Source organism: Lissotriton vulgaris, chromosome 2_1, assembly GCF_964263255.1.
Source record: "Lissotriton vulgaris chromosome 2_1, aLisVul1.2, whole genome shotgun sequence".
NCBI lineage: Eukaryota > Metazoa > Chordata > Amphibia > Caudata > Salamandridae > Lissotriton > Lissotriton vulgaris.
The window spans coordinates 239,242,748-239,269,170 of record NC_141687.1 but is presented as its reverse complement, the minus strand read 5'-3'; the positions used below and the strand labels follow the sequence as shown (position 1 = coordinate 239,269,170).

At 47.7% G+C, this 26,423-nt stretch overlaps 1 protein-coding gene across 6 annotated transcripts in view; it reads right to left on the bottom strand.

Moving 5' to 3' along the window:
* The window catches only part of NF1 (neurofibromin 1), a 2,008,692-nt gene that overhangs the window by 1,174,466 nt on the left and 807,803 nt on the right, over positions 1–26,423 (bottom strand). For all 6 annotated transcript variants that reach the window (XM_086954827.1, XM_086954826.1, XM_086954830.1 and 3 more), the window contains exon 20: positions 11,107–11,547. In XM_086954827.1, coding sequence (XP_086810953.1) covers positions 11,107–11,547 — 441 coding nt within the window. The remainder of the gene's footprint in view (positions 1–11,106; positions 11,548–26,423) is intronic.

Genomic DNA, 26,423 nt, shown 5'->3' with positions numbered 1-26,423 from the left:
CTCCTTGATCTTCCTCTCTGTCCGGAGCGTGAACGTGACCTCCTCGGCCGAGGGCGGTCAACCGGGTCCACCGGAGCGGGTGACTTGGGATTGGACGGAGCCTTCGGTTTAGGCATACCCTTGGGAGGCGTAGGAAGAATAGGCAGCAAAGTCGACCTCGGTGGAATTGGAGGCGGCTTCACTGGCAACCCTGGTCCAGGATGCAGTGGAGGCAACGGAGGGGGAGTAGGAGTCCTCGGGGGGAGGCCCCTCGGCATCGGAGGAGGGGGGAGTCACCTTCCCCGACGGGGTATACACCTCGGAGTACACCGAGATCGGCGAGACGGCGATCTGGGCTTTGACGTCGACCTGGGCCTCGACGTCAACCGGTGCTTCGACGGTGACTAGTGCCTCGACGGCGACCTGTGCCTTGACGGCGACCTGGACGACGAGGACTCCCTCGACGCCGAACGCCTCCTCTTCGCCGACGGCGAACGGTGGTGTCGCCTCGACGGCGAGCGCCGATGCCGGACCTGTCGACGTCGAAAGCTCGACGCCGACGTCGACGAGGACGATGAAGAAACAGTCACCGGGGACTTCGACGGTCTAGTAACATCCCTCTACCAAGGAGAAAAGCACCAAAGTACAATAAAGCACTTAACTTGAGAAAAGCAGTGAAAAAATCACCAAAAACCCTTATAAAGGGAGAGCTCAATGCTCCACGGTCCTGCTTGCAGGAGCCGGAAAAAAGAACTGAAAGTAAAAGGGACCTGCAGTGCATTCTGGGATACTGTGAAGTTCTGGAAAGTTCTCTTAAAGGCACAGTATCCTGTTTTGAGCCACATAATGGCAGCCTATGGGGCTTGTCTGTCCATGTCTTCCTCTCTATCATTCCAGAGGGTTTTTGCTGAAGGCAAGGGAAATCTGGACAGGCTTTGCTGTTTGTGGATTTTTGGTGGAATTTCTAGTTGAAGTACTGGACAGTGTAGCCTGTTATAGGCTGCATTATATGTCTTTAAATTCTCTCTTAAGTGTCTGTGCAGTTCTGCATTTTTTCGACACTTTAAGAGATTATTTTTGATTGCTCCGGGGTCCATGCACATGGGCGGGACTATTCACTAGATTATGACTATACACAGAGATCCCCTACTACAGAACCGGCAAAACCAAACACCTGAAGCAGCCACTGCACCCATCGCCTCAGCCCAGGTTAATGTGGGCCAACAGTGCTAACAAGGTTCCCCCGCCCTCCAGAACTAGAGTTCACCATGGTTTCTCCCCTCTAGACCTCCTCAACATCGACTGAAGCCTCAGTACGCAGCCCCCTTTTACAGCGACTGCTTGGGTAAAGAAAAACAAGACGTCTAAAGACACCTCTGCATCCATAGGCCCCTGGGCCTTGGAGAAGAGGACCAAAGGTGTCCACCCCCTGTCCCCAAGCGTCGCACTTGCTGGTTCAGCCCGACTGGCTTCCTAGCAAGAGCCTGCAGCCTCTTTTTACAGAGACCGATCACCATTGACACGCATTGGGCTCACGCCGCTGATTTGCACCCAGCCGCTCTCGTGCTGCTGGTGGTATAGTGTTGGTGCTGCCTTGGACTCTGGCCACCACTTACCTTAACTCCTGGAGATTGGTCCTGTAAGTTGATGTACTGTACCTGTTTGCAGAACTTGTTCTTTCTTCCATAGGATAACACCGCAGAACTCAGAAATTGCAGTGTCCACTTTTAAAGTGAAAAGAATTTATATTCAAAAGCGTACTTACGTGAACGATTTTTCTCCGATGCAAAAACATATCTAAGATACTTGCTATTTTTATACATTGATGGCATAACTGCTCGACCAGACTACCCTCTAACAGAGTACTTTGGGATTGCATAGCAAGCCCTCTCCACTAGTAAGGGAACCCCTGGTCTCCTCACACGATATATCAGATTATATCACCTAAAGAGCCAGCTTTCTACACACTGTGTTTGTGGGTGGGGTGAGGTCTGATGGGGTGAGGGAGGGTTTGTGGGGTTCTTTTGGTTTTGAGGTAGCAGGTTTAAAGTAATCAGAAGATCCACCAGACTATTCCTACCTTTGATGTAAAGCCATATTTAGGAGGTTTTTGAAAAAGTCCTTCTGTTTTACAGAAGGACTTGGCCCGATCTATGTAGCACATAATAGCGCGTTTGATGTCAAATGTGTGTGTAGTGCTCTCGCAGCTATCGAACCAGGGTGGGAGAAGAAGACTGGGAGCTCTATTGATTGGTTAAGGTGAAAAGGGATTCACACTTGTGTGTGAATTTCGGGTTAGATCTAAGGAAAACCCAGTCATTATTTACCTGTTAGTAAGACTTTTGTAGTAACTTACTAATATGCCTAAGAGACCTGTAAGAAAGACTATTGTAGTGACTCACTAATACACCTAAGAGGCGTAATAGCTACTAGGATGGTGACATTTCAAGAGAGGAATTGTAAAGGACAAGAATGTAGTTGATTTTTTTTTTAAATCATAAATAAATGGCATTGTCATTTATATTGCCAATAGCTTAATCGTAAAAATAAATGGCATTGTCATTTACAATGCCAATAGCTTAATCGCTCGCAAATGCATGACCTATTGCATTTACACCCACACAGAGCCACACACACAAAGCCACCCACACAGAGACACCCACACAGTCATTCACATAGCCACCTACACAGAGCCACCCTCACGCAGACAGAGCCATAGAGCCACCTACAAAAAAAGCTATCCACACAGAGCCACACACACATACACACACACACAGAGACAAACACACACACACAGAGCCACACACACACACAGAGCCACACACACACACAGAGCCACACACACGGATGCACACTGAGCCCACTACCAACTATTTGCGCTCAAGGCCTCTAAACCTGTGAGAAGAATGAATAAGATATGATGGGAAAAATAGACTTCATAACCCAGGAGCACTGCTAAAAAGAGCACCTACAAGCTAATTAGAGAAATATAAGCAAAATGAACATATCAAGCAGTAAAACAGTACAATTAAGTGGCAGCTAAATAGAGAATTTGGGAGAGGCCCAACTCGACCTGCGCAACAGCAAAGAATGAGGTCATGATGGCTAGGCCAATGATGGATATGAACTTTTGTTGTTGCTGAATGGCTTTTTAAGTCACACAACTGAGGATCTCTCATGTGTTTTGGATACTGTAGTTTAAATTTGGTACAGTGAGCCGCTGTTTATTAATGTGACAAAAGAGAAAGATAAAGCCTCACTTCCGGTCCTACTGTAGAATTATGGATAATCTGGGGAAACCCATACATAAAAACAAAAAGACAGACAAAGTCTCTAAAGTCAAATGATTAAAGGCAACCAGTACATTGTATAATATGGAGATGGGGAAAACTGTCTTCCCGACTACTACACTCACTAAAGTTGAATAGGAACTCCAGAAGAATGCTACATAGAAAACCACCACCTATGGAATCACCAGACTCACTTTAGAACTAGACACAGTACAGAAACTATGACACAAAATTGCTGACTATGCACTATATCTATTCATTAAAGGAAATTAGTTGCTGACACAGTAGCCCAGGATATTGTCCTTGACACTCTGCACACTACAATGGTGAGAATGGTACTGTCCAGAACAAGTTCAGATTTTGTCAAATACAGCGCTAAAGGGAAAAAAAGATGTCACACACTTCCTGCAACTCAACTGCTTTTTCTAAAATTACTAAAAAATATAGCTCTCTCGTGACAGATGACATCATTTACATTGTTCTAATCCCGACTACTAATTTGCATTTTTACTGCAGTGCACTGAAGATAAGTCCTAAAAAGGTAGCCAATTTCCTCAAGACTGATGTACTGCCGTTAACAACCGGGTTCAATAGAAGATGTTTAAGATCGTATTTAAGGCGGCCACTGAGTGACATTTGAGTCATATCTCCAAAATACACCACATCAAGCTATGATCCAAATTAAATAAACAATCACTAAATCAAAGGGAAAATAATCTGTTTTTCGTGTCCAGATAAAGTAACATTTTTTGTATTATTTATTTTAAGATGAATGACACCACTAATAAGAGTAAATATGGATTAAGCTGCTCATGCTTTGTGCAATTAAATTAAAAGCCAACGAAAAAAAGGTTTCCACTTGCATGGAAAGAGAAAATGCTTGCAGATGTAACTACAGTGAATCAGAGCTAATATTTAGCTGCAATACATAGAACAAATAAGACTGGTAGTGAGCGGATCAGTTTAATAAGTATACTACTTCATCACAGGCACACACAATTCAAAAAATATATACAAATCCCCCAAGCATAGGAAGTGTTAAAAAGAAAACTGCACTTCGCAACTGCAAAATTCGGTAGAGCTTCTGTTTTGACGGTACTCATGGAAATGGTCACCCATCATTACCCTGGAAGTAACGTAGCAGACTGCATCCATCTTTCAGATTCTAGGCAACATGGTCCGCTGCTGAAGGCAGGCGAAAACAAGTGTTCATAATTTAAGACTGAAACTAGACAAGGTCACGAAAATCTGTGACACACAAGTGCTACATGTCGATAAATCCCAGGCGTTACTCCAAGCCGAGTAGCGCACTAGAGCTTCCGCTGCAGTTCTAGGCACCACCGTGAGATCATCAAATGAAATCCCAATCACAACGTTCGGTCTTACGTAGATGGATTCCAGCCTTGCACAAACACAGCAGCGCCGCCCACTTCTGCTCGGTGACGGCGGCTATGGGAGGCCATTATTTCACAAGTTACTTCAAAGGAGACGTGTGTGGAGTACTTTATTCTGAAGAGAGTTGCCGCGCAGCCTGGACTTTCGTGGTTTAATTATCCTTCTCAGACTGCACATTATTTCATGCTGACAATAGGGAGGAGTATGCAAATGACGCTCTGCTGAAATGAGGATTGCAAGTAGCCTCACTGCTAAGGGACCTTACGCTCACAGCTATTAAGGTGCTTGCTGCGGAGCAAAGACTGCTGGATCGCGCGACTCTTGCTCGAGGTCTAACATGGCACCCTCTCGAAGCTGTGTGAAAAGAGCGCGTAGTGTCAAAACAGATTTTCATCCGTGAGGTGTTTCGGTGATGCCATTGAAACGCGGCGTGGCGGCCTCGGAGTTGATGATGCTGCAAATGATTTTCACTTACACATTGGCTGTGGAGGGATGTTTTTAAACGTCCTTATTCACGCTCCACCTGCTTCGAAGGCTCGTAACCGGGCGGGCCTTTGGTGGAGATTATAGGAAGGGGCACACCACAGGCAGCGTTTTAAAGAGGATACGAACATTAATTGCACGTACCGTATTCACGACGGAGGTCCGGCTGAGGGTGCAGCCTGGCTCCGGTCCATGCAAAAAAAAAATGGCGGCCACAAGCTTCCGAAATTTTTGGGATTCGGGGGTGTGTTTTGCTGTCCTGAGTGACAGACGACGTCACGAGTTAAAGAACAGCGAAACTTACGCCCCCGAATCCGAAAGAGACGGGGCTTGTTTGGAGTGACTCCCTTCTCTTCCAATGGCTGGCCTCCGTTTAGGAAGCCAGCCAATGGAAGCGAACGGAGCAGAGAGGCGGGTTTAAACTGCCCTACACCAAAACATAAGATCTCCGGACCGGAAGCTGCGCTTTGCGCAGCTTATAGGTCCCTCGACCTAAAGTGCATACTCTTGGGGAACGTCTAAAGTAAAGTAATTGCCATCTGTAGAAGGATTTCAAACTATGGTTCTCTGGCACATGTGGTAGCCACAAGGATGTGGGTGAGGAATATTTTCCACAGTTTCCTCTCTAGATACGGCAGAGGAGGAAAAGTGCATGCAAAGATCCCTGACCACTTAACCCCTCCCATGCTCGTGACGGAACCGTTCCAGCACGAGCCTCGGGTGGGCTGTGCTGGTGACGGAACGGTTCCGTCATGGCCCGCTCGCCGCGCCTGCGCGGCGCGAATTCCGCGCCTGCGCTGACGTTCTAAAGAGCGGGCGGGGCCGTGACAGAACCGTTCCGTCACAAGCACAGCTCGCCCGCAGGCCGTTATGGAGCGGTTCCATCACGAGCACGGGAGCACCGCGCGGTCCCGCCTCCCCCATAACGCTGCAGCGGAATAGCCGCCACAGCGAAGGGGTTAATCATCAGAGTATTGCCAATGGACTGGAGATGTGGAAACCTGGAGGCAAAGTTTAGACATTCTGCATTATCGCAAGTGCCAAAAAGGTTGATCTCTGGGACCCACCAGCAAAAGTTCAGGAGTATGACACGTGTGTGGAGTTCCCACTTGTGGACTTCTTACTGCATCCTTCTGAGAAATTTTGCAAAATCGTTGTGCGTGCCTGGAAGGTACTCCACTAACTGATGCACTTGGTGGTGGACCGGCCAATTCCAAATTCATTGCGCTAGTGCTGACGAACAAGTTACTTACCCTCAGTGACGCCGTATCTGGTAGAGACTCTACCTATCTGCAGATTACTTACCGTAGAATTATCCCCAGGTGTCAAACTGCATCCGGAAATATTTCATGCGTAGTACCCCTGTGTGCCGCTAGATGGAATTGTCAGGCCCCGGGTAGCATTGACCTCCCTGAAGTAACGTTTGCAGTACCTATATGGGAGACACCCAGGCACGCTGATGTCAGTCACTTTTGGCAACTTTCCACACCAGAAGCACAGTGCCACGCAGTACACTGAAGTTGAAAACTAGGCCTTGAAAGGGAAAAAAACCTTGTCCCTAGATATCAGTTTGCAGAGCAGGGAGGAAAGGTGGGTCGGTAAGGAATCAACGGCTAGTTAAAGTCTCTACCAGATAAGGCGTTACCAGAGGTAAGTAACTCGTTCATCTGATAGACTTCTAGCTGCAGATTCCTTAATTTAGAATGGATACCCAAGCAAAACCTCCCTAGAGGTCGATCTGTGGACCAATTTCACATGAGGAAGTCCTGCAGGATCGAACGGGCAAAGCGTCCATACTTGCGGACTGGAATGTCCAGGCAATAGTGTTTGGTAAACGTGTGCAGGAAAGCCCACATTGCCGCCTGGCAGATGTACAATATTGGAACTTTAGCTCTCACCAATGCGTAGCCAATTTTAATAGAGAGGATGATCCATTGTGATATGGCCCTCTTCTGTATGGCATGTCTTTTTTTCGCCCTGACATACCTCACGAACAATTGATCATCCACCCGGAACTCTTGCATGCGATCAACAACAATGCTCTTTTTGAGTCACAATGGTGAAGTTGCTACCCTTCTCTGGAGAGATGATGCAGACCACTTCCAGAATAATGGAAGATCTTGTACGAAGCACCAGTGTGTCTCGGTAAATGCTGAATGAATGAATGAAGATATTTCTAAAGCAAAAAAAATTTGCAATTAAGTCTTGTAACTAAGCGAAACAAAGAAGGCCTGCACTAATGATCTATTTCTAGATGATTAAGAAAAAGAAAATGAGGCTTGGTTAACAAGTCCTGAAGCTCATGGACCTTCCAGGCAAATGTTATTGCCACCAGGAAGACCTTCTTGATGGTATGGCGCCTGATTGGATAAATGTGGAGAGGCTCAAAGGGAGCATACATAAGGAAAGTGAGGACAAGATTGAGATCCCACACAGGCCTAATAAACGGATAAGATGGAAAGAAATGTAAACTTTTCAGAAAGCTATCTACAATAGGGTATTTGAGGAGGGATGGCTAATGAGGCAACCACCGAAAAGCTGGAATGGCGAACAGAAGTTCCAGAGTGCCTAGAGCAGATTCCTGCTGGGCAAGGCAAAGAATGAATAGGAGAACCTGCGAAAGGGAGGTCTTTCTGCACACTATGCCACAAATGTTTTTCAACGGCAGGCGTAAACCGTCTTGGTCAAGGAACGCCTGGCTGCCAAGATAACATCACAGACCTAGGGAGGAAGGTCGAAAGCTGTCAACTGTCGCTGCTCAATCTCCATACAAGGCGGTGTAACGTTGATCGGTACGGGTGGAGAACCACCCTCCCCCCGCTGCTGCGACAAGAGATCTTCCTAAAGGGGCAGTCTGATCAGAGGACCTCCATGTCCAATACGGAGTCACAAGCATGACTTGGATCCAGTTGTTGAGAATCTTCTTGAGAACTCTGGGCAGGAAAGGTATGGGTGGAAAGCCGTATAGGAGGCCTGAGCTCCACTCGAGATGAAAAGTGTCTCTGAGCGAGAGCCACCTTGGAAACTCCAGCGCACTGAGCTGCTGACATTGCACGTTCTTGTCAGAGGCAAACAGATCTAACTAAGACTCTCCCCACTGCTGAGAGAGATCTTGCACCACCTCCGGTTGGAGGTGCCATTTGAGATACGCGAGGCATCACCAAGTGAGTTTGTCCTCTCTGGCGTAGAGAAGGCCCCAAACGTTATACCACCAGGAATATGCCCAAGACCGGATAGGCTGTAACGGGCATCTGGCGTTTCCCCGGGAGGCTGGAAGGGTGGGGGCGGTTTTGAAGCGGTGGGGGTAGGTTTTGTTACTAGGGGGCGGTTTCACAGCTGTGCAGTAGTATCAGCCCCCAGTAACAAAAGCAGCAGTGCTTTGATAATTGCACCCCCATTCTTCCTCGGGGAACTAGTCAACAAAACTGCCAGGGCAGCTTTGGGTTCCCAGTCTGGCACTGGGTATCCCCTGGTCTAGAGAGTTTGTAGAGATGTAGGGCCTCTAGACAGAGTTCACAACCCCACCTCGTCGTGTTTGTGGCAGTACCACATGGCGTGACGTTGCCTGTGAAAACTTGCACCAGTCTTCCCTGGATGGAGGGCAGAACGGCTTTTAATTCCAACTGGATCACTCCAAGCTCCAACAGGTTGATGTGGACCCGGATTCTGCTCGAGACCAGAGTACTATCAATCAATTTATCAATCAGAGTACTTGTAACGAGTGCTACTTACCCGTGAGGGTCCCAAGGCGCTGAGGGGAGAGGGGGGTGCTGCTACTGCTCGAAGAGCCAGGTCTTGAGGAGTCTTCTGAAGGCGAGTAGGTCTTGGGTCTGCTGTATGTGGGGATAGGGAGGGTGTTCCAGGTCTTGGCGGCGAGGTAGGAGAAGGATCTGCCGCCGGAGGTTGTTCGTTGGATGCGGGGGGACAGTGGCGAGGGAGAGGCTGGTGGAGCGGAGCTGGCGGGTGGGGGTGTGGAAGCAGAGTCTGCTGTTCAGGTAGGCTGATCCGGTGCTGTGGAGTGCCTTGTGTGCGTGGGTGAAGAGCTTGAAATGATCCTCTTGTCGATGGGGAGCCAGTGTAGGTCTCTCAGGTGGGGGGTGATGTGGCTGCGGCGGGAGAAGTTGACGATCAGTCGGACAGAGACGTTTTGTATGCTCTCAACCTCTCTCAGGTGGCCACTCCATCCTAGGAGTGACACATCTGTAGCTAATGTGAGATCCAGCTGAGGAAGAGAGAGGGCCTGCCACTGACCCAATCGTGGTTTGTAAACCATCAATGCTGATCTCGCCCAGTTCTCTCATAAATATGGACCATGTCAAAGAGTCCCCTATGCAGAGTCCACTGAAACTTCAGGTCCAACTTGAAGGAACTCCTATGCCAAAGGACATGTGTCACCAGCATGATACAGAAGGCCATGAGGCCCAGCAGACTCCGAGTCAGTTTCACCGAAACAAAGGATAGAAGCGGTATCAAAAGCCTCAATATCGAGTTCCTGAGGGTAGGCCCAAAACTGCACCATGTCCAGAACAGCTCAGATGAAAGGAAGTGTCTGAGAGGCAGTAAGGTGTGACTTCGGCATGTTGATAGTGAACCCCAGCAAAGGCAGGAGGTCCACTGTAGTCTGGAGGTGGGAGACGACAGCCTGGGGTGAGGCCGTCTTCAACAGACCGTCATTGAGATAGGATCTTGAATGCTTGGTTGACGTCCTCCATTACTTTGTTTACTCATCACTTTGTTGTCTGACTGGCTGGGTGACACTGTTCCTGGACTGGGTGCGGATAGTGCAGCTGGGAGACCAGCTGGGCTGGCATCTTTTTATTATAAGGCGCAGAGGGGGTTTACTTCCTCAAAGAGGTTCGGACTGCACAGGGGGCTCTGCTGGTGCATCTTCCTGTGTGCCCAGCACACTCCCTTCGATATTCAAGGGTTGTCTTAGATCTGAAGGCAAAAATGAGGAGTCATTGTGTTCAAGAAACAGGCACACATTGCTCATTTCGTGGTTGTCTGCCCATAGATATTTGTAATTAGAGAGAGGGATGTTTTGAAGAGGTGTCTATTCTATCACACATGTTGCTTTCTCTGGCAAAGAAGGACTGGAGGTAGTCCTTGGCCCAAGAAGGGTGCAAGGCCCTTGATGCCCAAGGTCATGAACAACCATGCTGCTCGTGAGTCAGGGAGAAGAAAGTACAAGTCCAATCAGAAATGAATGGATTCAAAGATTACTGACCAGGACAGATGAAAGACGCATTCATAGCACAAACTCAGCCTACTTAGTGCACATCTGAAACCAATGGCAGAAAAATACAATCTAACACCAAGTCAGTGCCCATGCACAATTTACATCAAGAAGGGTAGTCACACAACATCTCCTGACTCGAGAGACTTCTTTGAAGAAAAATAACTTGCAAATTTGCACTAGATGGCAGGAGTATGCTAAACATGTGTATCTACAGCCACACATGCTACAAAAAGTATTACACAGTAAGAATATTCAAGCTGCCCAAATGTGTGATTTCTAACCCAGCCATGTCCATCACAATTCCCAGACATAAATTACTCTGTTATCTGGGCAACAGTTACACTCATGCATATATAGACAATGCAATGGTTAGGAAGGGAGGGGTTAAGGTGGGGGAGAGACAGAAGTGAGTGTGAAAAGACTCCTGAAATTGTATTTGATGTACCATCTTTCACTTTTATGATCTGAGATACAATAGGGCATTTGAGAGTTGTACTGTTTTATAATCTGTTAAATGGCCTAGAAGAAACGGGACTTGCAATGTAGAATCAATCCTTTTTTCATACACTCGGAAACTAACCACAGGAATTGCATATTGTGTGCATAATTTTATGAGCTAGAGTTGAAGAAAAATACAATCCCAAAACATATAAGGAATTTTCAGTAAATGGCCAGAATGAATGCAAAGATAATATGAACATGTGAAATAAAATAAATTACCTGTCCTTGTGAATCAAAAAATTTGCTAATGTTGTTTTTCATTTTGTTAAACAGCATTGGATAAAGTGCAGGGCTCAATTCCAGACCAACCAAGTCTTTAATGTTATTCCGAATCTGAACTCCCACTTTCTCATGATTGCAAACCATAAGTGAGAGTAATCGTTCTAGAAACTTGCTTACAGGAGTCTCTACATTTCCTTCAGTGGAAACCATCGAAATCATAGATCCTTTTCGTTCATTGGCGGGACCCATGGGTGGGCTGTATGTTACCAGTCCTGCAATGTTTCGATGCTGAAGGCAGACTCCTCCAAGGGCACATAAAAATCCAGTCATGTTGATCCACTCCTGCAGTGAGTCCATGTCCGCCAAGTCCATTGAACCACCTCCACTGACGTGAGACATACGCCTCTTCACAAGAGCCTTATGAAGGTTGTCGCCAACCTAAAGAATAGAATTTGAAAAAAATGAGTATCCAGCCATAACACTATAGAGACAACTACAGGAAACCCTTAACATGCTCTCAGAGGTACACAATTCACAAAATTCAAAAGGGTACTAACAAGACTGATGAAGGATACTATTCCTAAAGTGGATAATAAAGGCAAATGCATTCTGGTAATCCATAGGCAGGGATACACACGATCATTTGACAACCTTTACAAATCTCAATCTAAACAGGGAAACTTTACTCCTAGTCTAATAACATAACTAGAACAATTACTAATCACTTTCTGCTGACTATGATAAACACTTAAGGCAAACGACAATGGTTCCGTCGGGGTTAAGAAAGGATACTTAGTTCTTGAATAAATCAAAAAAACAGTTGCTTAACAGACGGCAAAAACATAGCAAATATTTCAATGGAAAATAAGGTTGGAACACAAAATTGAACAGCACTCACTAATAGATGCTTGCAAAAGTATTGCATTAAATAAATTAAAGCTCTCATAGATATTTACAAGAATTTACAAGGCTGTAAAAGCGAAAATACAAATGCAGTGACAAGAAGAATGGTGACATGTGGTGATCAGTGATGGTGGTGCAGAGCATACAAACAAAGTGCAGAAGTTAGAAATGGGTCAGGGGAACAGTAAAACAATATCTCTGGCAATTAGCACATTTGCTTCATGATTTAGACCAGAAGATCTGTTGGGGCTGAACCAGGTGTTATCATAGATGTTTCGATCCAAACCCAAACAGGGCCTGATAAAGTGTCAAAGAGGTCTTTTTCAGGACATGGAAGCAGTGACAGCCTAAAAGTAGGAGACAAACAATTAAACAGCGTTCCAAACTAAAACAAGGATAGAGGAGAAAATGGTGTAGGAATCACCACTTACTCACTCGAAAAGGAAATGGACGGGATGGACTCCGTTGGCGTCCCTCTCAATGGTAAGGCGGACAGTATGGAAAATATAGAAATAGACCAAGTTTTCTATGCCTAGTTTCAATGTGGCCCTACAAACAGGTGGGCCATATGGGGGGGGACAGATACCAATTCTGCATGTGATGCACTTGATAAACGTGCATCCTGGAGGCATTAGATAGTATGGCTTCTTGGTCCTCGAGAGCTTCGGTTAGGCAGCTTAAAACCTCACCTTGGCTCAGCAATGAACTTAGAATAGCTAAATCAGCCTGTAAGCGCCTCGAAAGAGCTTGGAAGAGAAATTTCAATGAGCCTAGGAAAACTAAATACAAATCTAGTCTAAAAAAATATCATGCTCTGATCAGGAAAGCGCGGGACGCCCACTACAGTGACGGGATTGAGACAGCTGAGAACTCTTCGAAGGAACTTTTTACTATCTTCTAAGAGATTTTGTCACTAGTAAGAGTGACAGCCCCTGACATTAGCTCTGCTGACACCTGTAATTGGATAGCGGAGAAGGTGGAAAAGATCTATTGTACTTTCCCTGACTCAGCACAACATAGATGTGCAGATAGCAAGTGGACATCCAGGATGTCGGAGGCAGAATGCCTCTGTGAATTTGTAGCCCCCAGTGGGGACGTACTTAAAGACGTAGCCCTAAGCATGAAGTCTGGCTCACCTAGAGACCCGGCCAACCCAAAGATCCTAAGAGAGAGTCTAGCTGTATTAGAGCCTTATACTAGACCCCTTCTTGAGCTCTCGTTCACCTCTGGAACTGTCCCTAAAAGATGGAAAGAGGCTATCGTCATTCCCCTAAAAAAGAAATCGAATATTAGCATGAGCCAGCTGGAAAATCTTCGTCCAATTTCACTGCTGCCTTGCTTTGCTAAATTAGTGGAGAAGGTGGTAAACACCCAACTGACAGCTCATATTAATCACCCTACTCAATCGGGTTTCCGTGCCACTTACTCTACCAAATCGGCACTGCTTTTATCTATTGAAACCATCCGTAGACATGTAGATGCAGGACAGACGGTTGCTCTAGTCCTTTTAGATCTCCGTGCCGCATTTGACACTGTTGCTCATCATACACTACTTCTGCGCAAAAGGGAAGAAGGCATGGCTGGTAGGGCGATGGAATGGTTAGGGTCCTTTTTACATGACCGCAGTTTTCAGCTGTTGCAGAAGCCCTTCTACTCCAAAAGCGTCAAGCTGGACCAAGGGGTCCATCAGGGCTCCATAGTTGGCCCCACCCTCTTTAATCTCTACATTACCCCCCTGGCAGAGATTATAGGGAAGTTTGGTGTCAGTGTGGTGTCATACGCTGACGGCACACAACTGGTGGTGACACTAACTCAAGATTCTGATGAGGCAGCCATCAATTTTGCAACCTGTCTTCAAGAAATGGCGTCATGTAACAAGTGTCAAAGGGTCATCATCAGGACAGATAATAGTTTTGGGAGCGAAAAGTCAAAGAGTGCTGCTGGTTCATTTAGCAAAGTTAAGGTTGGAGGAACACGCTTGATAGCACATTGTTGCTACCAGAAGATGCATCAATTTAAATCTAAATTGATTGTGACTATTCCGTCAAGGGGTGTGATTTGGCTCAAAATTATTTCTGGAGGACTAAGTTTGCATTTAATCCTCTAATCCCCAATTTTGAATGATGGTTTGAACATTCTTTGGCTTTTTGCTCACAAAATTATTGTCTGTCCTGATAAAGACCATTTGACTCTTGGGTCTAAACACCATTGACGCTTTATTTGAATTTTATAAAGGATTAATACCCATAATCTTCCATTCTCATATATCTGTGGAAATGTACCCCCTGTGGGGAACACTGGTGCAGGGTCACCCTCTCGTCCACGGATCCGATGACTAACAAAAGAGAGATCGGCACTGGAGTGAAGTGAAACAAAACAAGTTTATTAAACACTCATGAGCAGAACCGGACACATGCTGGGTTAAAAGGCAATCAGCAGATACTAAAAGGAATACAACAGAAACTAAATGGATGAGACAGTAGAAATGGCTGCCGCTTATGCAAACATAGAATTTACACTTTTCCACAGACGACCCTTTTAGCATAAGATAAGACAATTTTTCTGTGGGGCATAGCATATATCCTCAATATCTATTGCCATGAGTCCATATATTTCTCGTTCCGCTGCCAAACGGGCATTTACGTTTTTGACATTCTCTCTAGACGAGATGCAGGCAGTACAGGCATGAGTACAGAGAGAACAGAGCATTGGTCCACAATGAATACAAAAACAACAAGAGAAGATCATAGCTATTAATATGAACAGGACTGATAATACTTTCAAACCCCAAACTGAAAGTAAGTCCCAAAACCACCCAGTTCAAGTCCATGTTCATGAGTCTTGATGTATTTCGGTGGATATCTTTTGTAGTATGGAGATGGCCGCATAGACAGATGGTGAACTGTCCGGTTTGAAAAACACAGCAGCTGGATCCGATGACACGTCACGCTCCACCTCGGTCAGCTAGAGCATCTAAAACAAGTCTATTCTGTAAAGCGACCATGCGGATTGATTCTTGTTCTTCCGTCAAGTTTCCGAAGGCTGCAGTTGTCTGATTAATCACTGCCTCCATTGTACGGGTGAGGCGGCGGACCAGCTTGCTGTTTTTTAATGGGCCAACGAAGAAGAAAAATCCTTTATTAAAGTCTGTATATTGCTCCCATGTGGTATCTGTCTAATCGACTACAGTGACATCATTGGCACGTTTTGCCCTACAACCAACATGGTGATTGAACAATTGCAAATCTTGGTGGTATGTTGGGGGAGCTAGAAACACAGGTGGTAGAAGAAAAGTTATGTAACAGGTACCAGACCAGCCTGAAGGTAGGAAGTAGTATGCCTTAGCTACACAAACAAAATAAGTATGACGTGATACGAGGAAGCTGCTTCGTGCCCTTGTAGACATTTGCAACACTGTAGTACAGTTACTGTGACCCATTAGCACATTGCCTGTACTCTGTACACAGAGGGGGCAAGTAGTCAGAACATCAGAGAGAAAAAGTGGCCCATTTCCTTTAGCCGATCTAGAGTTTGGATACACAGATTTTGTTGCTGCATTTCCTCTACTACATTCTTCCATCTCCAAGACGGCCCCCTTTGCTTGTGGGTCCCCATCTCCGTTGTGATAGCATACTTTTTTTCAGTCTGGCGTCGAGGTCACCCACATCCCATGTTTGAGAGATTAAATTTATAGGAAGCATAAAGAAGCACAAACCAAGCTTGGCATGAGCCATTGTGAGAAAATGGCAATGGTGGCAACGGGATTCCGCTTATGTTCTGGTGAGGAGGAATCTTGCCACAAACCCAACAGTTAGTAGCATTGCTAAGCTGGTGTGTCTGATGCAACATTTGAAGAAAATAATTGTTTCTCAGATTTTGCCGGTACCCCTGTTCATGTTGCGGCAAATCGAAATGATGGTGTTCCTTTGTAGTAGGCGATGTAGCAGTAATGTTGAGCAAGGAAGCCCCAGGCATTCCTCCACTACCCACATCACAGTAGCGATAAGAGCAGCAATTAAAGTCAAACCAAGGGTGCAAAGTGTACAGCCATTACACATTGTCGCAGCAATCCCCTTCGTCTCCCTAGGGGGAGGAGGATCATCTTTCGGCAAACGACAAGCAAGGTAGCGTCTTAAGAGTCCTGAGTGGACGTTGGTTTCTTCACTGACGTTGAGACGAGCAGCCACTAATAGGTAGACCCTCCTTTGTAGTCAGACTTAACCACTCCTGGGTCTGAGTAGGTACCTGGATGTACCAGGGATAGTGAGATCCGGAAACACTTTCTCAGTTCTTTCAGGTGATGCAGCTCGTCCCATCTCTGTGACCAAGATGTTGTGGTGATCTTTCAATGCAGTAGGATCCACTAAGGCGAGTGGAACCTTCTTGCAGTTGGTGGCATGCGTCCAATTTTTCCTGTTGGTAACTCGGACTGCAGTTCGGGTGGCGAGGAGGACCTGCTCAGGGCCCTTCCAGCGAGGTTTGTTGGACCCCTAGCCCTTTCATAACATACTCTACAACCTGTCCAATGAAATGAGGCCTATTATTACTCCATAAAACTCAACAAACACCGAATAAAGGGAAGAATTCCTTCACGAGTATTTTTTCACAGTTGTGAGGGCTGTATTGTCTTTCGTAGCATAGGCCTCCACCCATTTACTGAAGGTGCAAACTATTACTAAGACCTATTTAAGGTCATTGCAGTGCTCAAACTGGATATAGTCCATCTGAAGGGGCCTCAAAGGGTGCATGTGGTGTCGCAAACCCCCCTGCTGGAGTTTGCATTCCCTTCCCAGGATTGTACTGGAGGCAGACCAGGCAAGTCAGAACTATCTTTTTAGCGGTAACAGCAATGTCTGGATGGGCCGAGACTTGCATAAGTTGCTTTGCTACTGAAGAAGCACCAACATGGGCTGGACCATGTGCCATATGGATCAGAGGATATAGTTATGCAGTGGGCAACTTCCACTTAGTCATATCTTTGTTTCTTCAACAGCCCTCATCGTCCAATGTTCCCTCCTTAGAGCATTGGTCTAATTCATCAAAGGAGGCACATTGTTGCATATCCAACACTGCCTGTCTAGCATCATGCCAACGCTCAGCTTGAGACTTACCAACATACATAGACATGGTGCTTCGCTGCATAGCAGTCTCACGGGCTGTACAATCTGCAAAGGCATTACCTGCTCCTATTTGGTCTGTTACCTTCTTGTGTTCACTACACTTGACAATAGCTATTTTCTTAGGATAAGTTAAGGCAGTAAGAAGGATGTGCACTAGTTCTCCATGCACTATCTATGTACCATGTGAAGTGAGAAAACCGCGTTCTTTCCACAGACGGCCAAAATTGTGCGCTACCCCGAACGCATACTGACAATCAGGTCTGTACTAAGTTCACATGCTCTGGTTGGAGCGACCAGTTCAGCTGCTTGAGCTGATTTCTGTGGGATAGGATCTGTCTCAACTACTGTTTAGTGTGTCGTAATAGCATAGGCAGCAGGTGTAGAGCCAATGGGCAGTTTCAAACATGACCCATCAACCCTCAACTCCCCATCTGTAATGGAGAAGGGAGTGCCTTGCAGGTCAACTTGACCTTTTGTTTGTTCTTCTGTGAGAAATATGCAATCATGTGACTATTGTGACTGAGGCAGAGTGGATGGAAATGGCAGTAATGTGGCGGGATTTAGTGTCAAACATCTTTTTAGCGTGATATGGGGGGCAAAAAGTGTCAATTCATATCCTGTCAAGCGAGCATTAGTCAAATGTTGCACCTTGGTTTGGTTTAGCAATGCATCAACTGAAAGGGGCACTAACGCAAGCAATTTGTGTGACTGAACTATTCCTTCACTCTGGCATATGGATACAGCCGTTGCTGCCACTGCTCGGAAACATCCAGGCATCGCAGGAGCAACTGGGTCGAGGACAGCTGAAAAATATGCGCACAGGTGTTTATCACTGTGCATCTGTGCTAAGAACGAGAGGGCACAACCTTCCCTTTCATGTATAGTGTGCGAAAGATTTAGTGTAATCTGGGGTACCTAATACTGGTGCAGAGCAAAGGGCTTGACGTAACTGTTGGAAGGTGCTCTGGCACTCACCAGTCCATGGGAGGGGCACCGGGGTGTCTTTGGTCAATGGGGCTAACAAAGGTTTTTTATCATATGCAAAAAACAGGGGATCCACCTCCTACAAAAGGAAGTAAGGCCAATCAATGCACGGACAACTTTTGAGTATGGGGTACAGGAGTGTCTAGAATGGTCCGAATGCGATCTAGTGTGAGCGCACGTCCCTCCTTAGACAGGAGATGACCTAAATAGGTAACCTGCTGTCTACAGTATTGCAATTTTTTTCTAGAGACTTTGACATTATATGATGCAAGAAATAATAATAGTAACAATGTACCTTCTGCACATAGTTCTGGAGAATCTGCAGCACTAAAATGTCACCCACATATTGAATTAGAACCACCTCTTTTGGTACAGGAAAGGAATCAAGTTGTCTCTTTAATGCTCGACTATAAATACTAGGACTTTCTGTATAGCCCTGTGGAGCTCTATAGAACCTGAATCATCTGTTTTTCAGTGTGAATCCAAATAGATAAAAGCTGTCCGGGTAAATAGGTATTGAGAAGAACGCATTTTTCCAATCTATCATGGAGAATGTGGTGGCAGTGGGAGGGACCAAAGTGAGGAGGGTTGTTATGTCAGAAACTACCAGATATTGGGGCACCACTATCTTATTGACCACACACAAACCAATAATGAACCTGTAAATATTATTATCAGTATCCTTTTTCAAAATAGGAAGGATAGAGCTATTGCAGGTATTATAGGGAACCTCTTCCACTACACCTACTTTAATTAAATCTTGAACAATACCTTGTAATGATTCTTCGCCCTCACAAGATATTTTATATTGGGGCAAACGAGGCAAAGAGGCACGCTCTCTCACTTGAATTTGTACAGGTGGAATAACCATTTGACCCACATCAGTGTCTGATCTAGCCCAAAAAGTGTAAGGTAGGGACACCAGAGCGACTTCCTCATTGATAAGGCAAGATCTATCAACTATTGGATAGTTGTCATTAAGGATAAGACGTACACCTTCTGGGGAACAGAATATCGTAGCACGAAAATATTTTAGCATACTGATACCTACAATGTTATCTGGAGTGTTAGGGGAGAGCAAGAATGGACATGTTGCAGTGAATCTATCTAGTCCGAATTCAAGTGGCTGTGATAGTGGGCTAGGTGTAGGTGTTCCGTCTAACCCTATTGATGTTATCAATGTGCCAGACAGGGGAGCCCTAGGAACCAGTCTTTTAGACAGGGCACTACGGGTAGCCCCTGTATCCACCAGAAATCGATCAGTAGATCCCAAGACATTTACGTCAACATAGGGACCCATTTGATCTACTGGCACCTCAACCGGCCCCACACCCTGTCCTGGGCATCCCTATGCATAATCGGAATCTGTAGGCGTATCAGCAGAATAATCAGTCATTTGGTACTGGTGTCGTTTGTCAAAGGTATTTGGGTAGTTTGGTCCCTGTTTGACTGCCTCAAACCGAGGGCGAGCACTTGCTCTTCCTGTGCTTCCTACATTCCCTGGACGCCCTCTCATACTTCCCCTTCCTCTCTGGTATTGTTGGCTAAAAAACACCCCCGCGAAAGGCTTGACAAGCAGCCCAATCAAGCAGAAGGCCTAAACTCAGGGCCAAGTCTGCGCAACAATTCCATACATGGTCAACAAAAGGGCCGTCCAGCAGCCAATAATGCCAAAGTCCCAATAAGGACGCAATGGACAGAAAACGCACTCCACAGAACAACCGGCCTAAGGCGGCCCAGACTCAACCTGACTCAGGAATCACTGAGGAGGGGACGGTGGAGGAGGATAATAAGGCAGAGGAGGAGGAGGAGGAGGAGGAGGAGCAGGAGGAGGAGGAGCAGGAGGAGGAGGAGGAGGAGGAGGAGGAGGAGGACTGAGCCCTGCCAGGATCCTGTGGATGGCGGAGATGGCCGGGGCATGGAACAACATAGTGACATCAAACGGAAGATCAATGAGCCGCTCCCGAATATTCTCAGGGAATACTCCATCCCGAAGCCAAGTATGGCCACGGAGAGCGATCGAGGAAGCCATGGTCCGGCCCAACACCTCTAAAATATCCAGGGCAGAGTAGAGAATATCTGAAATATCCAGGGCTGAGTAGAGAATAAACGCCACCAGCTCCTGGCCATCCAACGCATGATGTTATAAGTCCACATAAGCACCCTCCAGGGACGCTGCAGATCCCAGAGACTCAGCTGAGTCCCACAAACAGGAGGAGCCCCGAGCCAGCACATACACTATGTTCAGGGGCTGCAGGGAAGCGCTGGTCGAGGCGAACATATTGCGCCCCCAAGAGTCCAGCCAGCGGGCCTCTCGGGATGGCTGAGTCAGCAGTGGCGGCAGGGAGGGAAAAGCAGTCCGCAAAAGAGCACTGGAGGCAGAAGGGTGGAGGGAACCTTCAAAGGGGAGCAAGATTTCCCTCCCACCAGAGCCCTGGTGGAGGACCTCGAGTAGATGGTCTGCCGGAAAGTGAGCCACCGGGTCACTCATATGCAGGATGCTCACAACCGTGGACACCGCGTAAGCGAAGGCCGCACCCGCTTCTGTAGGGCCCGCAGTGGAAAAAGCAGCTCCTCCGTGGGCGACGGCTGCAAACTAAGGCTGCCGTCCCAGATGCCAAGAAGGGCGGGCAAGGGCCAGACCTGGAATTTAGAAGGTGCCGACGAATGAGGGACCTGCCGCTCTTCCGACTAACACCTCTGCCTCAGGAAGGCCGTCCTTCGACGCTGGTGAAAAAGACACCACACGGCGACCCATCTCAGGGGAGGAAAACACCAAAATACAGGCTGCCTCCGGAGAAGGAGCGTCCGAAGACTAATCCGCAGCACAACCCCTGCACAGAGCAGTAGAGCCCACCGCCTGAGGCGGAGTGCCGGCACACTCTGGCCTCAGCGGACCAGGTTCCTCCCATGGGCCCCACACCAGGGACCTGAGGGGAGACTGGAGGGGCCTTGAGCTGGACCCGACCTCCACCGAGGTAGCCATCTGCGCGGGGGAACGAGGTGGCCCTGGGGAGTGACACGAAGCCCTCCGCCAATTGTAGCCCAGAATGAGGCGTAGATCTTGCGGCAACCCATGAGGTGGGACCAGGGACGATTCAACCTCCAACCCACCCCCCTTGTCCCCCCCCATTGAGGCAGCCACCTGCGGGGGAGGACGAGAGGGGCCCGGAGAGGGGCGATGGGTCCTCACCAGGCCTCGACCCGGAGGGTCGCCCCAGAAGGGGAAGGAGAGGGAGACGCCAGCGAGGCCTGCAAAGCCACCGCGTATGTCTCCATTTGGACTCTCAATGCCCCAACACCGGGGAACGGTGGATAGGACGACACCCGGGCCTCATCACCCGCGGAGAGTCCACGCCCCCAGTAGGCTGGAACTCAGCCACCAGGGACAAACTGCAACACTTACCCACCAGGGAGCGACGCTCACGTGACATCGGAGAAGGACGAGGACGGACCTGAAACCGTCCGCCGAAGCAGACAGAGGGGAGGATGTAGACCTGGAGAGACGAGCCGAAAGAAGTTTCATGCGGCCTTCACGCCGCGACTTCAACTGTTGACAGGCCTCGCAGTTAGTAGTGCCAAGATCCTCCCCCAAACACCACATACAAATGAGGTGTGGGTCCGTCGCCGACATAAGACGCCAACAAAACATACAGGTTTTGAAGCCCGAAGGCATTCGCACACTGTTCCACCAAATGAATGGAGAAAAAAGGGGCCCGAAACAGGCCCCTAGCCAGGACCGGATCCGCGCTGCACGCAGAAAAGGAAAAACTGACATAGGCGCGCCGGGGCGGGTCTTATGTGACCTCACTGACTTCATGTGCGTCGACAACACCTGGGCGGAGTCGCCTGTTGCCCCGCCCCCGCGCACAGGGATGCTGTGGCAAAAAAGCTTCCGGATCCAGTCTCACGCCTGGGGATAATTCTACAAGAAGCAATCTGCGGCTAGTAGTCTCTATCAGATTATTAATTCAACACATTGCTAATATGTCGTCTTTCACTGTTGTTTTTCGCTATAGCTTCTGCTTTCTTCGCTCTACTCTCGCACTTCCTTATCCCACATACGCAAACAATTAAACATATCCTGCCTACTCTTTCTTTTGAAAGGACACTGTTCAAGGTACTGAACCTTCTTAAAATCCAATGCAGTGCGTGTCCTCAGTGATAATTTCTATCTTCCATCAAGACCACTCCTTTCCGGGTTTCCGATGTGGGCCCACGTGCTAGGCGCCAATTGTAGAAATGTAACCCCGTGAGGGAACACTGTTGCACGGTCACATTCGCGTCCATGGGTCCGAAGACTAACAAAAGAGCGATTGGCAGTGAAATTAAACAAACCAAGTTTATTAAACACTCATGAGCGGGACGGCGTCTGATCAAAACCCTACAGTGTTGTGGGAGGAAGCACCTTCAATACAAAAACAATCATCCTTATATACGGTTGTTGCAGTGTAATCAAATGGGAAGGAAAACTGGAAGAAACAAGTAGAAGTACGAAAATAGCTATAGGCTATTGGGCGCGGATGATGACAAGTTGTTTGTCTCCGAATAATTTTTTTTTAGTCACAAGGCTGTGTGGCGAACACAGGCAATTGAATTGAGTGGTTCATATGAAAAGGAGAGAGAACTTTAGGAAGTAATTTTAGGTTTGTCCTTAAGAAAGCAGAAGCTATAGCAGCGCTGTGAGACCTAATGGTGAAATGTGCACTTTATAAAAATAAATACATACATACATATAGCCATGATAGAGACTACTAGCCGCAGATTCCTTAACGTAGAATAGATACCCTAGCCATACCCACGGGAAAGGAGGGTCTGCGAGAGGACCCCAACAGCCTACACATAACAGAAGGTTCCACAGGGGACTAGTCCAACGGACAGGGCGAGGAGCCTCGTCCCTCCAGGCAAGGGGAACCCCTACAAGCAGAACACCACCGACCCCAAGAGGGAAAGGAGAAAAGAAGAAGAAAGAGGAGCCCGTTCCGACTCAACAGGGGAAACAAGGGCAGGACAATGGGAGGCCCAAGCTCCCCACAAGGCAACAGAACCTCCTTCCAAGCACAAGGCAAGAAAGAAGATCAACCCAGAGAATCCAAGGAGATGAGGGGAAAAGAAGGCAAGCGCCCCCACCAGGAACACGCCCCGCGAAGAGGGCAGGTTAGCCCACCACAGCCGTAATTCAATGAATCAAGATAGAACTGCACTGACAGCAAGAAAGCAGTCAGAAGCAGGATGAGTAGCCTGAGGCACCCAGAAGACCGGGCAGGCTGCACCTGTAAGAGGAAATTGCAGCTGCAACGTACATAAATGCCATGGAGAGCAGAGGCTCAAAGGCAACCACAACTCCCCAAAACAGAACAAGCTATATAACAGCTACCACTACTCTACATAGGGTATGTTAAGTCCCAAGACATGGGAACCCTCTTAGGAAGAAACGTCTGAAGCAGAGGACAACAGAAAGAACCGCAGAAACCCCCCCCCCGCAGAAGGCTGTCAAGCAGCCAAAGAGAACAAGGCAGAAGGTCTAATCTCCGGGCGAACCTAGCCGAAACACAAAGTGTTAAGGAAGGTCCTGCAGAACCGCAATGGTCGAAGCAAACATATTGCGACCCCAAGAGTCCAGCCAGCGGGCCTCCATTATTGGTGGAGACAACAGCGACGGCAGGGAGAGAAAGGCAGTCCGCAAAAGGGGCCCACTGGCAGAGGGGTGGAGGGAAAGACACACCGGGTCATGTGGTCGTGGAAGGTGCCAGTGCACCGTATCTCCCGTGGTGGGGCGCCCCCAAGCCCCCATCACAGAAGAACGGAGCAAACCTTCAAAGGGAAGCAGCAGCTCCCTCCCACCAGAGCCCTTGTGAAGAACCTCCAGAAGATGATCCGCTGGGAAATGTGCAGCCGGATCACCCATGCGCAAAATTCCCACAGCCGTGGAAACAGCACGAGTGAAAGCTGCACCAGCCTCCGTAGGGCCCCGCGTGTGGAAAGCAGCTCCTCCGTTGGCGACGGCTGCAAGCTAAGCCAACCATCCTCGAAGCCAAGTGGAGTGGCCAAGGGCCAGGTCCGGAAAGGAGAAAGAGGCGCTGAGGAGTGGGGGACTTGTGGCAAAAACCGCGACCGGGGTGAGGAACCGGCCTCTGACGACGTTGGGGAAAAAGCCACGATGCAGCGGCCCGTCTTCGGCGAGGACAACACCAGCAGGTGCCTAACCTCTGGGAAAGAGGCGGCATCCGAAGAAGAGTTCACAACTTGACGCCTGTCCGGTGCAGTGGAATTCGCAACCTGGAGCATAGCGTCGTTGTCGTCCAGCACCAAAGAGACGCTGGATACGTCTCTGCCACATCACACGAGACCGGGGCTGGGCTGGAGCCGAGGCAGCTATGGGGACTGCGCCAGAATGGCACCGACTCTACCTCCAACGAGGCAACCACCTGCGTAGAGGGGCGATAGGCACCCAGGGATTGACAAGGAGTCCCCAGCCAGCCTCGACCCCAGCGGGGAAAATGTTCCACAAAAAGAAGGGACAATGGAATGAAAAAGAGGGACAGGCCCGTAGCAAGTACCGGATCCGCGTTGCACGTGGAAAAGGAAAAAAATGCCCCGTACACAGACGCCACCTGGGCGGAGTCGAGAGATACTGTTCCCCTAGAGCGCAGGGATGCTGAGGCAAAAAAAACCAATTCCGGATCCAGTCTCACGCCTAGGGATAATTCTATGTTCAGGAATCTGTGGCTAGCAGTCTCTATCAGATCCTCTGTTACATCATTAACATCTGTAACATTCGTTAGTTTGGCGTCCCCATAGCTTGGCAAGGACTTCAGGAACTCCAGGACGGCATACTGGAGCGGAACAGCCGAGCAGACTCTCGCAACAGCGTGTGATGTGGACGAGGATGAGTCAATATACACTAGCAGCAGGCCATGTGGGCTTTGCGTGCCGCCTCCTGCAAGAACATGCATAGCATCATTACTAAAGGAACTTCAGGAGGCCAAACAGAAAATAAGGGATCATGGAGATAAAATGCGTATAAATCAAAATGATGCTACCCTGGAAAAAAAAAGATCAGACAGTTATATTGAGGAAATGGAAAAACTTTGTAGATGCTCAAACCTCTGATTTACAGGTATACCACAGGGCATGGAGACTCAGGGCGATGTTCGGAACGTTGGTCAGTTAATGGACCCACTGATCTAAAAAAAATATTCTACTGAACGTACCTTCTAATTTGACAATCCGGTAGGCCCATAGTGTGCTGGCACAGCACCCAGCAGAATCGAAATGTCCTTGTACAATTCTTGTGAACTTCTCTGACTTTTGAATCATGGAGCAAATTTTGTTTCAAGCTATGCAGAGAACAATTTTTCTGTTCATTTCATATGAAGGTTTTTCTCAGATTGATCTGTTGTAACTGCTTGTCATCGTAAGAACTTCTAAGGTCTGCTCAGGGAGTCCAAATTGTTGGGAGGGCAAGTCTCGTTGGTACAACAGACTAAACTTAAGGTTTCTTTTGATGGTCAATTTCATCTCTTCTTAACGGTTGAAGAAGCCCAGGCTCTCTTATGTTTTTCAAAGTTTAAGTAGGAAGGCGATGGGCTTAATCCATGAAATTGGGCAACTAGATGTGCTTTCCGGATGCCTAGTAGATGCAGAAGCCGGGCCATAGTTCACTATTCAGAGATGATTTAATGTTGTCACTTTCTTATTTTTTGTCTAGGATGGGGGGCTTACATGCGGGTACCAGGAGTTTTACCAAGGTACCTGCTTAGTTGGGGTGGCTTGAGGCGGGGGGAGGGGGAGGTGAGCAATCCCAACTTCAAAGGTTGGGGGTAGGGTGAAGGGGAGGGTGTCGGGGAGGGATGGTTACATATAGAGAGAGCAGGATGGAAGAAAGCAACAGGTCTTATTTCTTGCTTTCTCATTTAGCTTTCTCCAGGGTTGTACAGGTCTGATAAGGCGAATTCTTTATAGACCATAGGTGCCTTTTTTTTTGTTTTGGAAAAGGCTCAGACCATGTCAATTGAATAATAATGATGCACAAGTTACTACTTGTGTAACGATATATCTGTAAGAGACATTAGTTAGTGATAGATTCCTTACCTTAGAATATCCCCAGGCGTCAGACTGGATCCGGAAATTTTTGCGTAGCAATACCCCTGCGCGCTGGTAGGCGTCGTCTGCGGCTCCGCGTCCGTCGTCGGCGTCGTGAGCGCCGGGATGACGTCATCGGAGTATATAGACGGCGCCCATGCGCGCTGACGTCAGTTCTGATAACACAGCTTTTCCGCGCCAGATACGCAGAGCCATGATAGA